This window comes from Theobroma cacao, chromosome 9 (genome assembly GCF_000208745.1).
Source record: "Theobroma cacao cultivar B97-61/B2 chromosome 9, Criollo_cocoa_genome_V2, whole genome shotgun sequence".
Taxonomy (NCBI): domain Eukaryota; kingdom Viridiplantae; phylum Streptophyta; class Magnoliopsida; order Malvales; family Malvaceae; genus Theobroma; species Theobroma cacao.
The window spans coordinates 32,771,863-32,784,179 of NC_030858.1; the positions used below are offsets into that span (position 1 = coordinate 32,771,863).

The 12,317-nt window shown below is 33.7% G+C and overlaps 1 protein-coding gene across 2 annotated transcripts; it reads right to left on the minus strand.

Annotated features, from left to right (window-relative positions):
* LOC18590181 (phragmoplast orienting kinesin 2) lies at positions 1,577 to 11,494 on the minus strand. 2 transcript variants are annotated; one of them, XM_007015566.2, is made up of 22 exons: positions 11,071 to 11,494; positions 10,372 to 10,527; positions 10,184 to 10,267; positions 9,895 to 10,014; positions 9,173 to 9,286; positions 8,929 to 9,021; positions 8,555 to 8,644; positions 8,355 to 8,425; positions 8,191 to 8,265; positions 7,914 to 8,001; positions 7,693 to 7,751; positions 7,402 to 7,465; positions 7,159 to 7,224; positions 6,563 to 6,724; positions 6,363 to 6,467; positions 5,834 to 6,069; positions 5,194 to 5,263; positions 5,041 to 5,097; positions 4,885 to 4,947; positions 4,115 to 4,174; positions 3,942 to 4,021; positions 1,577 to 3,728 (listed from the first exon to the last, which is right to left on the minus strand). In XM_007015566.2, the coding sequence occupies exons 1-22, from the start codon at positions 11,359 to 11,361 to the stop codon at positions 1,778 to 1,780; spliced, it is 4,155 nt and encodes a 1,384-aa protein (XP_007015628.2). In that variant the 5' UTR covers positions 11,362 to 11,494; the 3' UTR covers positions 1,577 to 1,777. The 2 variants fall into 2 exon arrangements, with proteins under 2 accessions (XP_007015628.2, XP_007015629.2); XM_007015567.2 differs by lacking the exon at positions 4,115 to 4,174.

Consider the following 12,317-nt stretch of genomic DNA (forward strand, 5'->3'; position numbering starts at 1 on the left):
TTTTGCAAGAGATCAAAACTCTGATAATGATATTGGTTGGTATATAATCTCTCTCTTTATAAAGTAAGATTAAAAAAAAAAAAAACTGAATTTGAGGGTAATTTGTGTTGTGTGAGAATTTTAACACCCGTTGGAATGCAAAGGAGGAAAAGAGTTGTAATATGGTGGGTGTTTTTTTTTTTCTTTTTGAAAGTAGAAATTTTATTATATTAATTTCAAAAACTTACATGTCATAACAAGTTTTGAATCTTATAAATAAAATTTTTTTAATGAAATAAGAAATCAAGCTATCGAGAAAAAAGAGTAGTACAGTACAAAAAGACTAAACTGCTCCAATCCACCAAAGTAGTATCAAGTGGAAATTGAGCCCCCAAGCAAACACAGACCTGTCTCATACATGAAACTACCAACTAACCCTAATTCAGATGTACCTACCCATTCATCAAATTGCCAAACTCATTCAAACCCTGATGCATCAAAACCACACAAACAAAAAGAGACCCAAAGCTGCAACATTTGGGGATGAGGGACCACGATCTGTGTCGAAAAAAAAAATATGATTGGCTACTTGTATGCGAGGAAACTTTTTAGTAATTATGGATTGCTAGAAATGAGACTGCTTTTAATGGCAAAAAATTTGGGGATGAGGAGGGATTTTCTTTCTTGATTAAGATGCTATCATTGTTTTCCATTAAGACAAACGAATGCTAACTACGATAGGCTTTCTTTTGATCTTAGGGCTGGAATGGTTTGACTCTCGCCTTCTAAGGGTGAACTTAAATTTAATGTTGACAAATCTATTAAAGGTAAACTTTGTCCCGTGGGTTAAGGAGGAACGTTAAGAGATTTCTTTGATTAAGTGATTGGACTATTTTTTGGATCCCTTGGAGTATAGGATTTTAATTTCGCAGAATTGATGACCATTAATTATGCACTTTAGCTGTTTATTTCATCAGCTTGGGTTGGTTTGAAAACTATGATAGTTGAATTTGATGTCGAAGTGGTATTTTTTGGATGTGCAATGAGAAGTTTTAGACCATGGAATATGATTTTTTTTTTCTTTTAATGAAATTGATTCTTTGAGGAAAATTATTGATGATGTTGACTCTCTTACTAAATTTGGTGTTGATCGAGTTGAAATGTTTTATACCTAATGATAACTTTGAGTCGAGATAATTTTTTCAAATGATTTGTCATTGATTTGTATTTTGTTTTTGCTTAAGGTGTTTTGTCTGCATTTTTGTGATTAATTTTTGTTAAAAAAATTCTAATAATGTTTTAACTTTCACTATTAATAAATTCTCATTTTGACCGATTAAAAAAATCAAATCTTATGAAAATCAAGTATTCAACCAATAAGAGGTAATAATCTCTGCAGGGACGAGAAAAAAAAATAGGAAGAATCAAAATCTTCGTTACCAAGTTGAATCAGACTCTAAGCTGGTAATGCTCTTCAGCCAAATAGACACCTTCATCTACTTTGCTTTCCCATAATAATAGTAATGATTACAGCCATTTCTATTAGATAAATTGAAAAGCCAATACTAAAAAAAATTATATGTTGAATTTTTTGAAGTTAAAATTCAATTCCATTTGCTACATCCAAATAAAAATAAAATTCTATTATGGAGTTCCTTCTCATTCCGGTATAGAGTTAAGGAAGCAAGCAATAGAACAATTGTTAATGAGAAGAAATTGTTAATTACAAGAGAAGTGCACATGTGACAGGATTTAATTATGAATTTATGTGGGAAACAGCAAGGCAGTTAAATAACGATTAACTGTCACTTGAATGATCCACTCCTAACAAAATCCTTGCCTCTTCAAAATTTGCACAAACACTTTGTATATCAGCTTCCAGCTTCTCGGACAAGAAGCCTGAAGAAGCCAATTGCTTTACCTTCTTGGCAGCTGTAGCTCTCAGTGTTTGCAACAGTTCAAGTCTTCTTAAGTCAAGCTGCAATTCTTCATCCATTACCTTCATCTCTGCCTCGGTCAGATCTATATCAAAGACATGCTGCTGATATTCGAGGATCAAGCTCTCAATTTCAGTCTTCCCGTTCTCCCCAATCTTGACAAGAGTACCCTTCTCTAAAACTACACCTTGCAGCGCAAGCTCCAACTCCTCCACTGACTTCGATCCTTTCTGTACTTCCACTAGGACAGCTTCCATATCATTTTCTACCTTCACAAGCTTCTTATTCAAATCCTGGAGACTCATTTTTATGGCTCCCAAACTTTCTCGTGACAACTTCATCTCATTTTGCATCTTGCTTTTCTCTTCCTCGGTCTTCAATAACTCAGTTGCTTTACCAGCCAAGCACAAATTTCTCTGTGACGCGTCTAGTTTGTCCAAGTTATCAATGGCAAATAAAACCTTATCAGTCTCTTGTCTTTTACTTTCTTCCTCTAGTTTTGATTTCAATAGAACAAGGTTGCTCCTTGCTTCAGCTTCAGATTCCCGCATCTTAACCAAGGAAGCCTCAATTTCACCCTTGGACTTATTAAGATGGGCCAATTCCTCTTTCTTTTTGTCCAAATGAGACAAAGAAGCACTTAACCTTGTCCTCGCCCGAGCTTCACGCTGCTCGAAGTAAGCAACCGAAGAAGAAAAGCTTGATAGAGAATATTTGACTGCTGATAACTTCTTATCAGTTAGAGCTTTTCTTTCTTTCGTTTTTGAAGAAAGGAGTGCAACAGATTTAAGGTGTTGGTGCTTCTCCTTTATTCCACCTTCCATTACTTCAATCTCTCTGGAAAGCTTATCAAACTCGCAGAACGCTTTCTCAAGGTAACCAAATTCAGTAACAGTCTTGGCAGAATCTGAAAGTTTTTCCTGTGCCCGGCCCAGTATTGCTCTGGCAGAATTTAAATCTTCTAACATCTTTGCAGCAGTTGTGTCTACTGGCTCTATTTCCATGCAAGAAGCTGTAGTATCATCAATCTGATTCCCTGTTTCTGGTGCAAGATCTGCATGCACCTCCACATTGGAAATCACTTCAATATGATCAAGTCTATTCAAGTTTAGACTTTCTCCAGCATCGTACATTTGTGATCCAAGAAGATCAGATTCCCGCTCTAAATCCTTTGCCTCAAACTGGTTGTCAGGTTTATCGAAGCCGTGTTCCCCTCCATCAACTTCAACTAGCTTCTCTGGGCATTCAAGTTCTCTAGCCTCCCTTCTGTTCTGACTTCCAGAAGAAAACATTCTTTTGAACTCATCTCTCTCCTGCATAGCTCTTTCATACAAACCCATTAATTTTTCATTTTCTTCATGCATTTCCATAAGCTGTTGCTCAAGGTTCTCAACATTCTTCTTCAAGTCCACCTCTTTTTCTTCACTATGTTCATCTAAGCCAGTATCACTGCGATCCTTAATGTCATTTTCATGAATACTGTCTTCTTCATTCAAACTTTTATAATTGCTTTCAGCAGCTTTCTGTTCATATAAATCAAGGAGTTGCTTGTTATCCTCAACATAGCCCTTAAGCTTTAATCGTAGTTCATCATTCTCTTGAGACAACTTAAATGCTCTCTCAAGAGCTTCTGCTTCTCTCTGACTTGCAGCTGCAATGGCATCAACCATTGTTTTAAGCTCCATTTGGTCATTAAGGTTGATCATTGGCACATCCACTGACAATGAATGAAGCTCTGATTGCTGTATTTCTTCTTTCACTGGTCTTGTAGATCTTTCTTCTTCAAGTTTTTTAAGCAGATCACTCACATACCTGCCAAATTAATAAATTAGTTTAAAGGCAGCACAAATCAATATATGATGCTACATGACTACAAGTTTCCTTGGATTTTACTTATATCTTAAGCTAGGAACATACTTATTCTTATATATACATATACATATTCATATACATATATATATATACATATACATATACATATATATATATAAATACATATACATATACATATGTATAGGAACATACCTTTCCAACTCTTCTTTCTCTTCAAGGCAAAATTCAAGTTTTTTCTGGAGTGCATTCATTTCTGCCTTGTTGTGAATGGCCTGTCAAAAGAAAACATTTATGGATGAACCACATTAAAGTCAGTTTACTAGATGAACAGGTTCAAAGCAACAGATTCATCCAAGCATAGCTACCTGCATCCTAAGGAATTCATTTTCCTCATTCAGCGAAGAGCACCAAGCTGAATCTGGCTCCTGTTTTTAATATATCAGCTTTTTTCAGGTAAGAACTATGTAGTAGTATATTTTTGTGCGAGAAGAAGACACATTGCAAAAGACAACAGTTTTTTTTTTTTTTCAATTGTGACAACAGATTTTTCAAATTACTGAACATCCTATATGATGTCATAACCAAATGCATTCTAAAAGGAAAAGCAAGTAGCAAAAGTAATAGCAAACCATGCTAAAATGTCGAAAAAGAATATAAAGGCTTAATAATAACTACAGCTAATCATTAGCTTCACACAAAAATCATGCTAAGACTGAGATGTTAAAGTCCACTTCTGTAATCATGGATGAAAAATAACCAAGAATCATGATGTAGATCTATAAGATTTGGCATTTACATCCTTTTTCTTCTCTTTTCTACGGAATCTATTTAGAAATAAGCAAAAATTGAGGACCTTTAAGTGGATAACTAACTTTTATTTTTCATTCTATTAACAAGAAAAGTATCATTTTCAAAAGATTTAGGAATGTATAAAAGTTCCATATACATCATAAGAATGAAGTTACAGAAACTACACAAGAAAGAGCAGTTTATTTATTATGATACTGAAATAATAGAATATAACCAACTGATGCATTGAAAAAGTAATCTAGCTGTTAATTCAGGTTAAATTGAATGTTTCAGTTGCCAAAGATATAGATGCATAAACTTGGAAGACAATGGATAATATGCTCACCTGACTAGAGATCAGTTGATTGCCATCATCCTTAATGCCTGACACCACTTTAGAATTTGTTTTCTGCATTGCATGAATATTCAAAAACCAAAATTTAGAAAAATTCTTCACAAAAATAACTCACCTTAAATATTTATGACAAAGCTTAGGAAGAACCTCAATTATTAAGGAATCTGCTTCATGCATAAGTTTCCAATCAAGTGCCTCTAGCAACTGCACATTAGTCAATGGTGTAAGCAACACTTGCACTGATATCGACCACCACGAATTCAAAAATTAGAAAAGAATTTGAAGATCTTATTTTTTCACCTTATTATGTAACACCTTAATCTGTTCATTCATCATCTCCTGTTGACCTTCATCACAAAGGGACTTTAATCTGTGAGTAGCAACAAACATCAGAGGCACTATATTAGTGTTCATTTATTCCTGTTCATAAGGAGAATAATAATAACTTATAATATTTGAAGCCAAAAGAAGCAAAAATTGAAACTTTTATCCAATTATAGAAGCAAGACAAATATCTGACATTAAAATCAGTAAGGATAAGGATTGGTTTATCCCAACAGTACATGTAAGACATTTAACACTATTATGGAAGCACATGAGACAGATATTTGACATTAAAACAAATAAGGACAAGGATTGGAGTCATCCTGACAGCACATGTAAGAACTAGGATACCTTTCAATTGTCATTTGGAAAATTATGATATCACACAAAAAAGATCTTAAAGGGTTTCTTTTGGATTCAAAGCCTCACACACTTTACTAAATAGTTTTTCTTTCAGGATATACGAATTCATCATATCTGGCCCCAAGAACCAGTTTGGACAGTGTTTAGAATTTATAACTGAATCTTATGTTCTAAGTTGTAGACGAAGTAAAAAAAATTGGATAATTATTGAAGAATTAAATGGAGAATCTAGAGTTGCATCAGTAAAACATGCCTTCTAATCTCTTCCTTTAGTCGCAAATTCTCCATGGCAAATCTAGTGACTTCTTGGTTTCGATCAACTTGTGCTCGTAAAACCTCAATTTCCTTCAAACATTCTTCCTTCTCTTTTAATAAGTGTGTCTCACCAGAAATCTTTCCAGAAGCAACAGCCTCCAGCCTCTTAATTCCTGCTTCTCGAAACCGTAACCTCATTTTCAAGCTTTGAATTTCATCTTCTCTTTGTTTTGCCTATCAACAGAAAGTACCAAATTTTACTTTTAGTAATTTATCAAGTTATGTAATACTCTAGAGATGAATACATAAGTAAACAACAAAAGCTCCCAGCATTACTGAATATATTAAACTTTAATCATATCATATTCCTCAAGATGGACTACCAAACTTTAATTTTTAAATTTTACCAACTTTCTTCATTTTGGCAACTCTTTTCCTACTCGTTTATTTAAAAAAAATATTGCTAACTTCACTTTTGCAGCCCTAAAACCTATAAAATAAAGAAAAGATACTTTTCTCACACATACCAACTGCATAGCTGCCTGATTTTCAGCATTCAGTGCCTCTAAAGCGGCTTCTTTCTCCCTTTCCCTCTTGAAGGCCCCAACAAGAGCAACTTCATAATCTTTCTTCTAGAATACAAAATTGTAATAGGAAGAGAAAAACTTAGTTTATCAACAACTTGAGAACAGGTATTTCCTCAATTATAAGCGTGATTTCTGCAGACCTGAGACATCCTTTTATCAGATGTAAGCGGACTGAATGATCCATGAAGACCACCTTCCCACTTAAAAGGCCCTGGTGATGGTGGAAAGCTTGATGCCAATATATCATTATCTAGATTTTCAACCCTGCCATTAACAAAACCTCGTAGACGGGATACTTCTTTCTGGAAAACAAAATTGTGAACAATGTAAGGATAACTAGAAACCTGAAATAATATGGTAGTATGCAACAGAAATTTAATAAAATAAATCATTCAAAGTTAGGAATTATTTGGATTCATTAAAACAGATGATTCTGCTTGATGCTTGAAATTTCCTAAACATACATTTACTATTTTACCTTTATTTTTCAGGGTAGAAAAAGAAAAACATAAGACCAAATTATAGTACTATTCAAACATTCCCAGTGTGGTTCCTCAATATAAAAGGGAGGGAATTCAGTGGAGAAAAAAAAATTAGAATGAAACTCAGGTAGATAAATAGAATTCAACTAACCAAAAATGAGCAAATTGCTTACTTTTACAATTACATTATTGATTCAGGGAATACTTTAGGGGGTACTCAAAGATAAAAGAGCATAAAGTAAACATGATGATACCTTCAGCTGTTGAATTTGCAGCCTCATAGCAACAACATCTCCAGATGCATCTTCATTTACAACTGCCTGCAAGACATTCAATATCTTACTATAAAATTGGCATTTAAAGTTAACCTTGATACACTGAGTGTATTTGATGAGCTAAGAAAACAAAACAGAGGAAGCTAGAAATACAGGATAGTCACACAAATGATGTGTGTATGCATGTGTTGTACTTAAAGTAGCCAAGCAAAGATCTCGTACATTGTTCTTAATAAATTTAGCCCGCTGTGCAAACTTCAATGTGCTTAGCGTCTCAAGTGAACAACTGCAGAGGATACCCAGAAGAAAAAAAGAAAAAGAAAAGCTGTCATTTACAAATATGTGCATTAGCAAAACAAGTTAAGCTCATTGAAAGACAGGCTAATAATACATAAAGGCCATTCTGAAAACTATAGTCAAAAACCAGATTCATTCATGCAAATAAAAATTAAAAGTGAATGTTTAAATCAACCAACTAGTGCAGAAACACAGACAAATAAACTTTCCACTAACCAATTAGATGGACTGATATTTGCAATTATAGTTGTTTTTGAATTCCCTCCTAGAGAATCCTGGGAAGAAAATAGCAAAACATGATTAACTTTCTCTTGCATAGCAGATCCTTGAATTATACAGCAAATTAAACATCCTCCATAGAAAAGAAGAAAATAAGGATTCATGTAATAACAGAATTTACTTTAAAAAGTAATTTTCACTGAGATATAGCGATTTACCTGAAGCAAAAAAGTAAGTTTTGAATCTCGATAAGGAACATGGAGTGACTTCCCATTGGAAATATTTACAAGGTTCATGATCACGAGTCTGCCAATGTAAAATTGTGTATCAGATAGTGGTACCATGAAAATATTTACTTTAAAGACTCTTAACTTTTTAAAATTACTAATTAATGTGGCAGCAGTTTATGATTCATTGATAGTGTATAAGATTTATACACTTATAAAGCCTCAAATATAAATCTATTATTAAAAATTTAGTATAGAGATAACTCACCCCAATGTTGAAAGAGACTTGTTAATATTAGTAGCCTCCTTGAGGCGTTCACCTTCAGCCCCAGAACTCTTCTGTCTGTCATGAGTAAATCATAAATGATATGTTGTAGAGAAACTAGAAGAAAAAAGTGTTAATGGTTTTAATACTTCAACATGCCTCTGTACCTTTCAGAGCCTGCTAAATCAACAAGATTAAGCCGAGCAAAACGGTGGTGAGTTACGCCTTGAGATTCCCACTGATAATAAACACTTGGTTAGAATTTTCTTTTCCCAAGGTAAAGACAGAATATCCATGAAAGAGAATGAACTACTAATTATTTACCAATGATTTCAAAGAAATTCTTCAATTAAAAGGTCACACGCACCTTACTTTCAATTATGCATGTAAATACACTGTGAGAACGACTGCTTGCACGATTCATGTTAGTGGCAGCCACCTTTCTGTTTGCTGCACCCTGAAAAATATTCTAGAGCTTTAGACTACTAATAAGTTGGGTAAAGAGGTAAAAAGTAAAAATTAAAAGACAGAATAAAACAAGGGCAACAGTGAAAAAGAACTAGTTGCTTATACATTCAAAACAAACTCTAGAAAAACCTTTTTAACTGTTTTTAAGTTAAGAGCTTCAAACTTGGAAGTTTTAAGTAGAAAAATCTAAAACTTGGATGTTCTTAAGGAGATGAGGGAGAGCTGCCCATAGCCCAAAGCTAATTATATTAATTAATAATTAGCAGACAGTACTTGAATGAGCTGTTGAATCACATCACGTGCAGTTGTAACTTCTATCTCCTTGAGATTGTCAACATAAACCCCTTTCTTGATGTCTTCTCTTATCTGCATATAACCACCAAAAGAGTAGCAAATTTCTTGAGCTTAGAAATGTAAAAAACTTGTCTTTTACACTATGTATGAGGCAATATAAAAAGATTAAAAAAGGAAAAAAAAAGGTCGAGATAATTGTTCCCCATATGAAGGTAACCTTTACCTGTAAATTGGTTGATGATGGATCCAAAAGATCAAGAATCTGTTCATTATATATTTCCAAAAACGAGCATGTACAAGAAAATCTTAATTTCTCATCTTTACGAGCCTCTTTTTCCTGACATATCAAAGAAGAGTAGTATGAGATTAAAGTGATAAGAAAAAGAGAGAGATTAGTAAAAGAAAGAAACATGGTATTGAAAACCATCAGCTCCTAACAGAGAGAAGCAACTAGAATTTATTAAGTTCTGGTACAAACTTTGGTCGTTATGTAGCTTATACAAATTTATTCTATCCAAACAAAGGCTATATAATTAAATGACCATTTCCCATGAATTAGCAAACGAATGCACTCTAGATGTTAAGGTATTCAAAAAATTAAATACAAAATTTAAAATTATTCAGCACCTAAAAGTATTACTCCTATGATAAGAACAAAAATTCTCAGGTTTTCTTCACATATATCATGCCTCTCTATGAAAATATGATTTGTAACTAAATAATGAAGTTCTGCACAAAATTTGAGCAACAAAGCTTTTCAACTCATTCAATTTACAGAATAATCCTAAGAACCATCCATCATTTGTGATTGTTTAGATAATCTAATTGTCTAAACGATCGTAGAGAGAATTTATTTTCACTGGATGGAAGTGCATTGCACTCAAGAAAGATGAGAGGCTATTTTAAATCACTGTATGCCTAAGTCGTAAGGCACATATACCACACCTTTTGTATTCTTGTAAATAAATATTCAAAGACCCTAGGAGTCATCCCGCAATTGACACTGTGTCTCCGAGTGCCTCCCTCGATGTCTCCAAGCATTGTGTGAGTCTTCCCACTTCCAGTCTGTACATGAAAAGTTTAAGTTATTTCATTACCAAAACAAGTACCAAAACAAAATCAAATCAAATCAAATCAAATAAAGTTGGACACTGATAAACTGGAGAATTAATCAACCATTCATGGAAATAATAGAAAAACTTTTAGTCATCACGATTAAAACTTGGAAGCTCACTTGGCCGTATGCAAACATGCAGCTGTTGTAGCCTCCCATGCAATTATCCACCATGGGCAATCCAGCCACTTTGAAGAGATTTTCCTGTAAAATCACTTACAATTGTCATAAACAAAGACAGAAACATAAAAGATTAAACAACAATAAAAAAATAAAAAAAATAAAAACCAGATCAAAAGGAGGTATACCTGGCTAACGTATTCATCAGCAACAAGATCAAATGTAAAACGAGATTCCGGATGCCCCGTCCAAGTAATTGTCTGACAACTCTCTTGCCTAATACACTTGCCGTAACCTTGTAGCGATATTTCGGAACTACTAAGGGGACGAATTCTGATGATAACCTAATTTCATTTCCCAAAAAGAAACAAAATTTTCATCCAATTAGATTAACTTCGATATGTCATCAATATTCCTAACCCTTTGTTTGGTTTTTCATTTAGCTACTTGGCTTTTTACTTCAAAAGGAAAAAGAAAAAATGTGTTTAAATATAAAAAAAGCAAATATTGTTAAATAATTATAATTTAAAATTTTAACAATTGTGAATTTTAGATACATAAGTGTACTTTCATGTGAACTACTTACATTACAAAACTTATTAGGCCTTGCCTATTTGTTCATTTTTAAAATTTCGTGCAGTAAAAACAACATATTTTAACAATTTGCAAATAAAATTGAGTAATCATTGTATAATATGCAAGAAAAGAAGAAAAATCGTAAAAGAATATATATATATATATATATATATATATATAANAAAATCGTAAAAGAAAATATATATATATATATATATATATATATATATAAACAAGCACTATTTCTTTTTTCTTTTCTTTTTTCACTTCATAAAAGAAATTACAGATAAGATTCGAACATTTCAACTGACCTGCACATTGTGGTCCTTCCAAAACGACGGATCCTCACGGAACTCAAAGCTCTTAGACGGCGGAGGCGCTGAACTATTTTCGGCAGTCGCATCATCGTCCCAGTCACCGATGCTCCGAATTGCCAACGTGACGGCGGAGGAATGGACGGGATTCTCCCTCGCGGCTGATTTCGGAGGAAGATCTGGCGGACTACGCACCGACAACATCGAGACGGACTCGGATGAAGAGGACCGGTCGTGGAAGCCAAAGCGGCTCTTGATTGCGCTGGCCGTATCGGAAATGAACGGCATTTTGAATGGAAACGTTTTGAAGTGTTTAGGGTTGGAGAGCGCGAGACTAGAGGGAGTGTTTGGAGAGAGGGAAAGTTGAAGTCTTGGAGAGCAAGAGAGTGAGATTTGAAATGTTATGCTCGTAACTTTTTCAGCGAAAACACGAGCAGAGGGAGAATCTCTGATCGGAGGGTGGAGAGAGGTTTAAATGGACGGTGAAGATGGGAATGTATTTTCGAACTAGTGGACCGTTGGGGAATGGCTAAAAATTTTGAACTGAGATGTGGAGCCACTTTTTTTGTATATGTTAAGAGCGTGGAATTTTAATTATTGGTGAAGGAAACTTGAAATTACAGAAATGTACCGAGAACGTTACACGTGGCTTCGAGGTACTACTGCAGAGGAGGATAAGGAGATTAAATATCAAAGAAGTAGCCGAATTTAGGGACAAGCATTTAACTCTTCAACTGCATTTATAAACTATCTTGACATTTAAACAATTAAATTGGATTAACTCTCCTGGCCAAAAAACAACTAAACTATCTTGCACCCTTCTTTGTCCTTTAATCTCACATGCCCAACAACTCTATTACCTTATCAAACCATCAGCAACACTGCACTTAAATGAGGATTATGAAATGTGATGGCCTAAATGAAAATCATTATGTACAATAACATAATTGAATAAGCTTTCAAGGTCCGTTGGATCGATTGGAATTTTTACAAGAAGTGTTTTTCCAGTAAAACTGTTTTAAAAATATTTTAAAGCAAAATTAAAATAACTTTAACAAACTTAATGTAGAAGTGCTAAAGGATGTAAATGTTAGATTAGTCTAAACAATTTTATGTATGGACTTATGCTATTTTAACTTATTTTAAATTTTTATCAAAATCAAGATAAATTAATTTGATCTTAATAAAGAGACAATATATAGTCCATAATATGATCTAATAAAGTAAGTTAAACTCTAATGTTA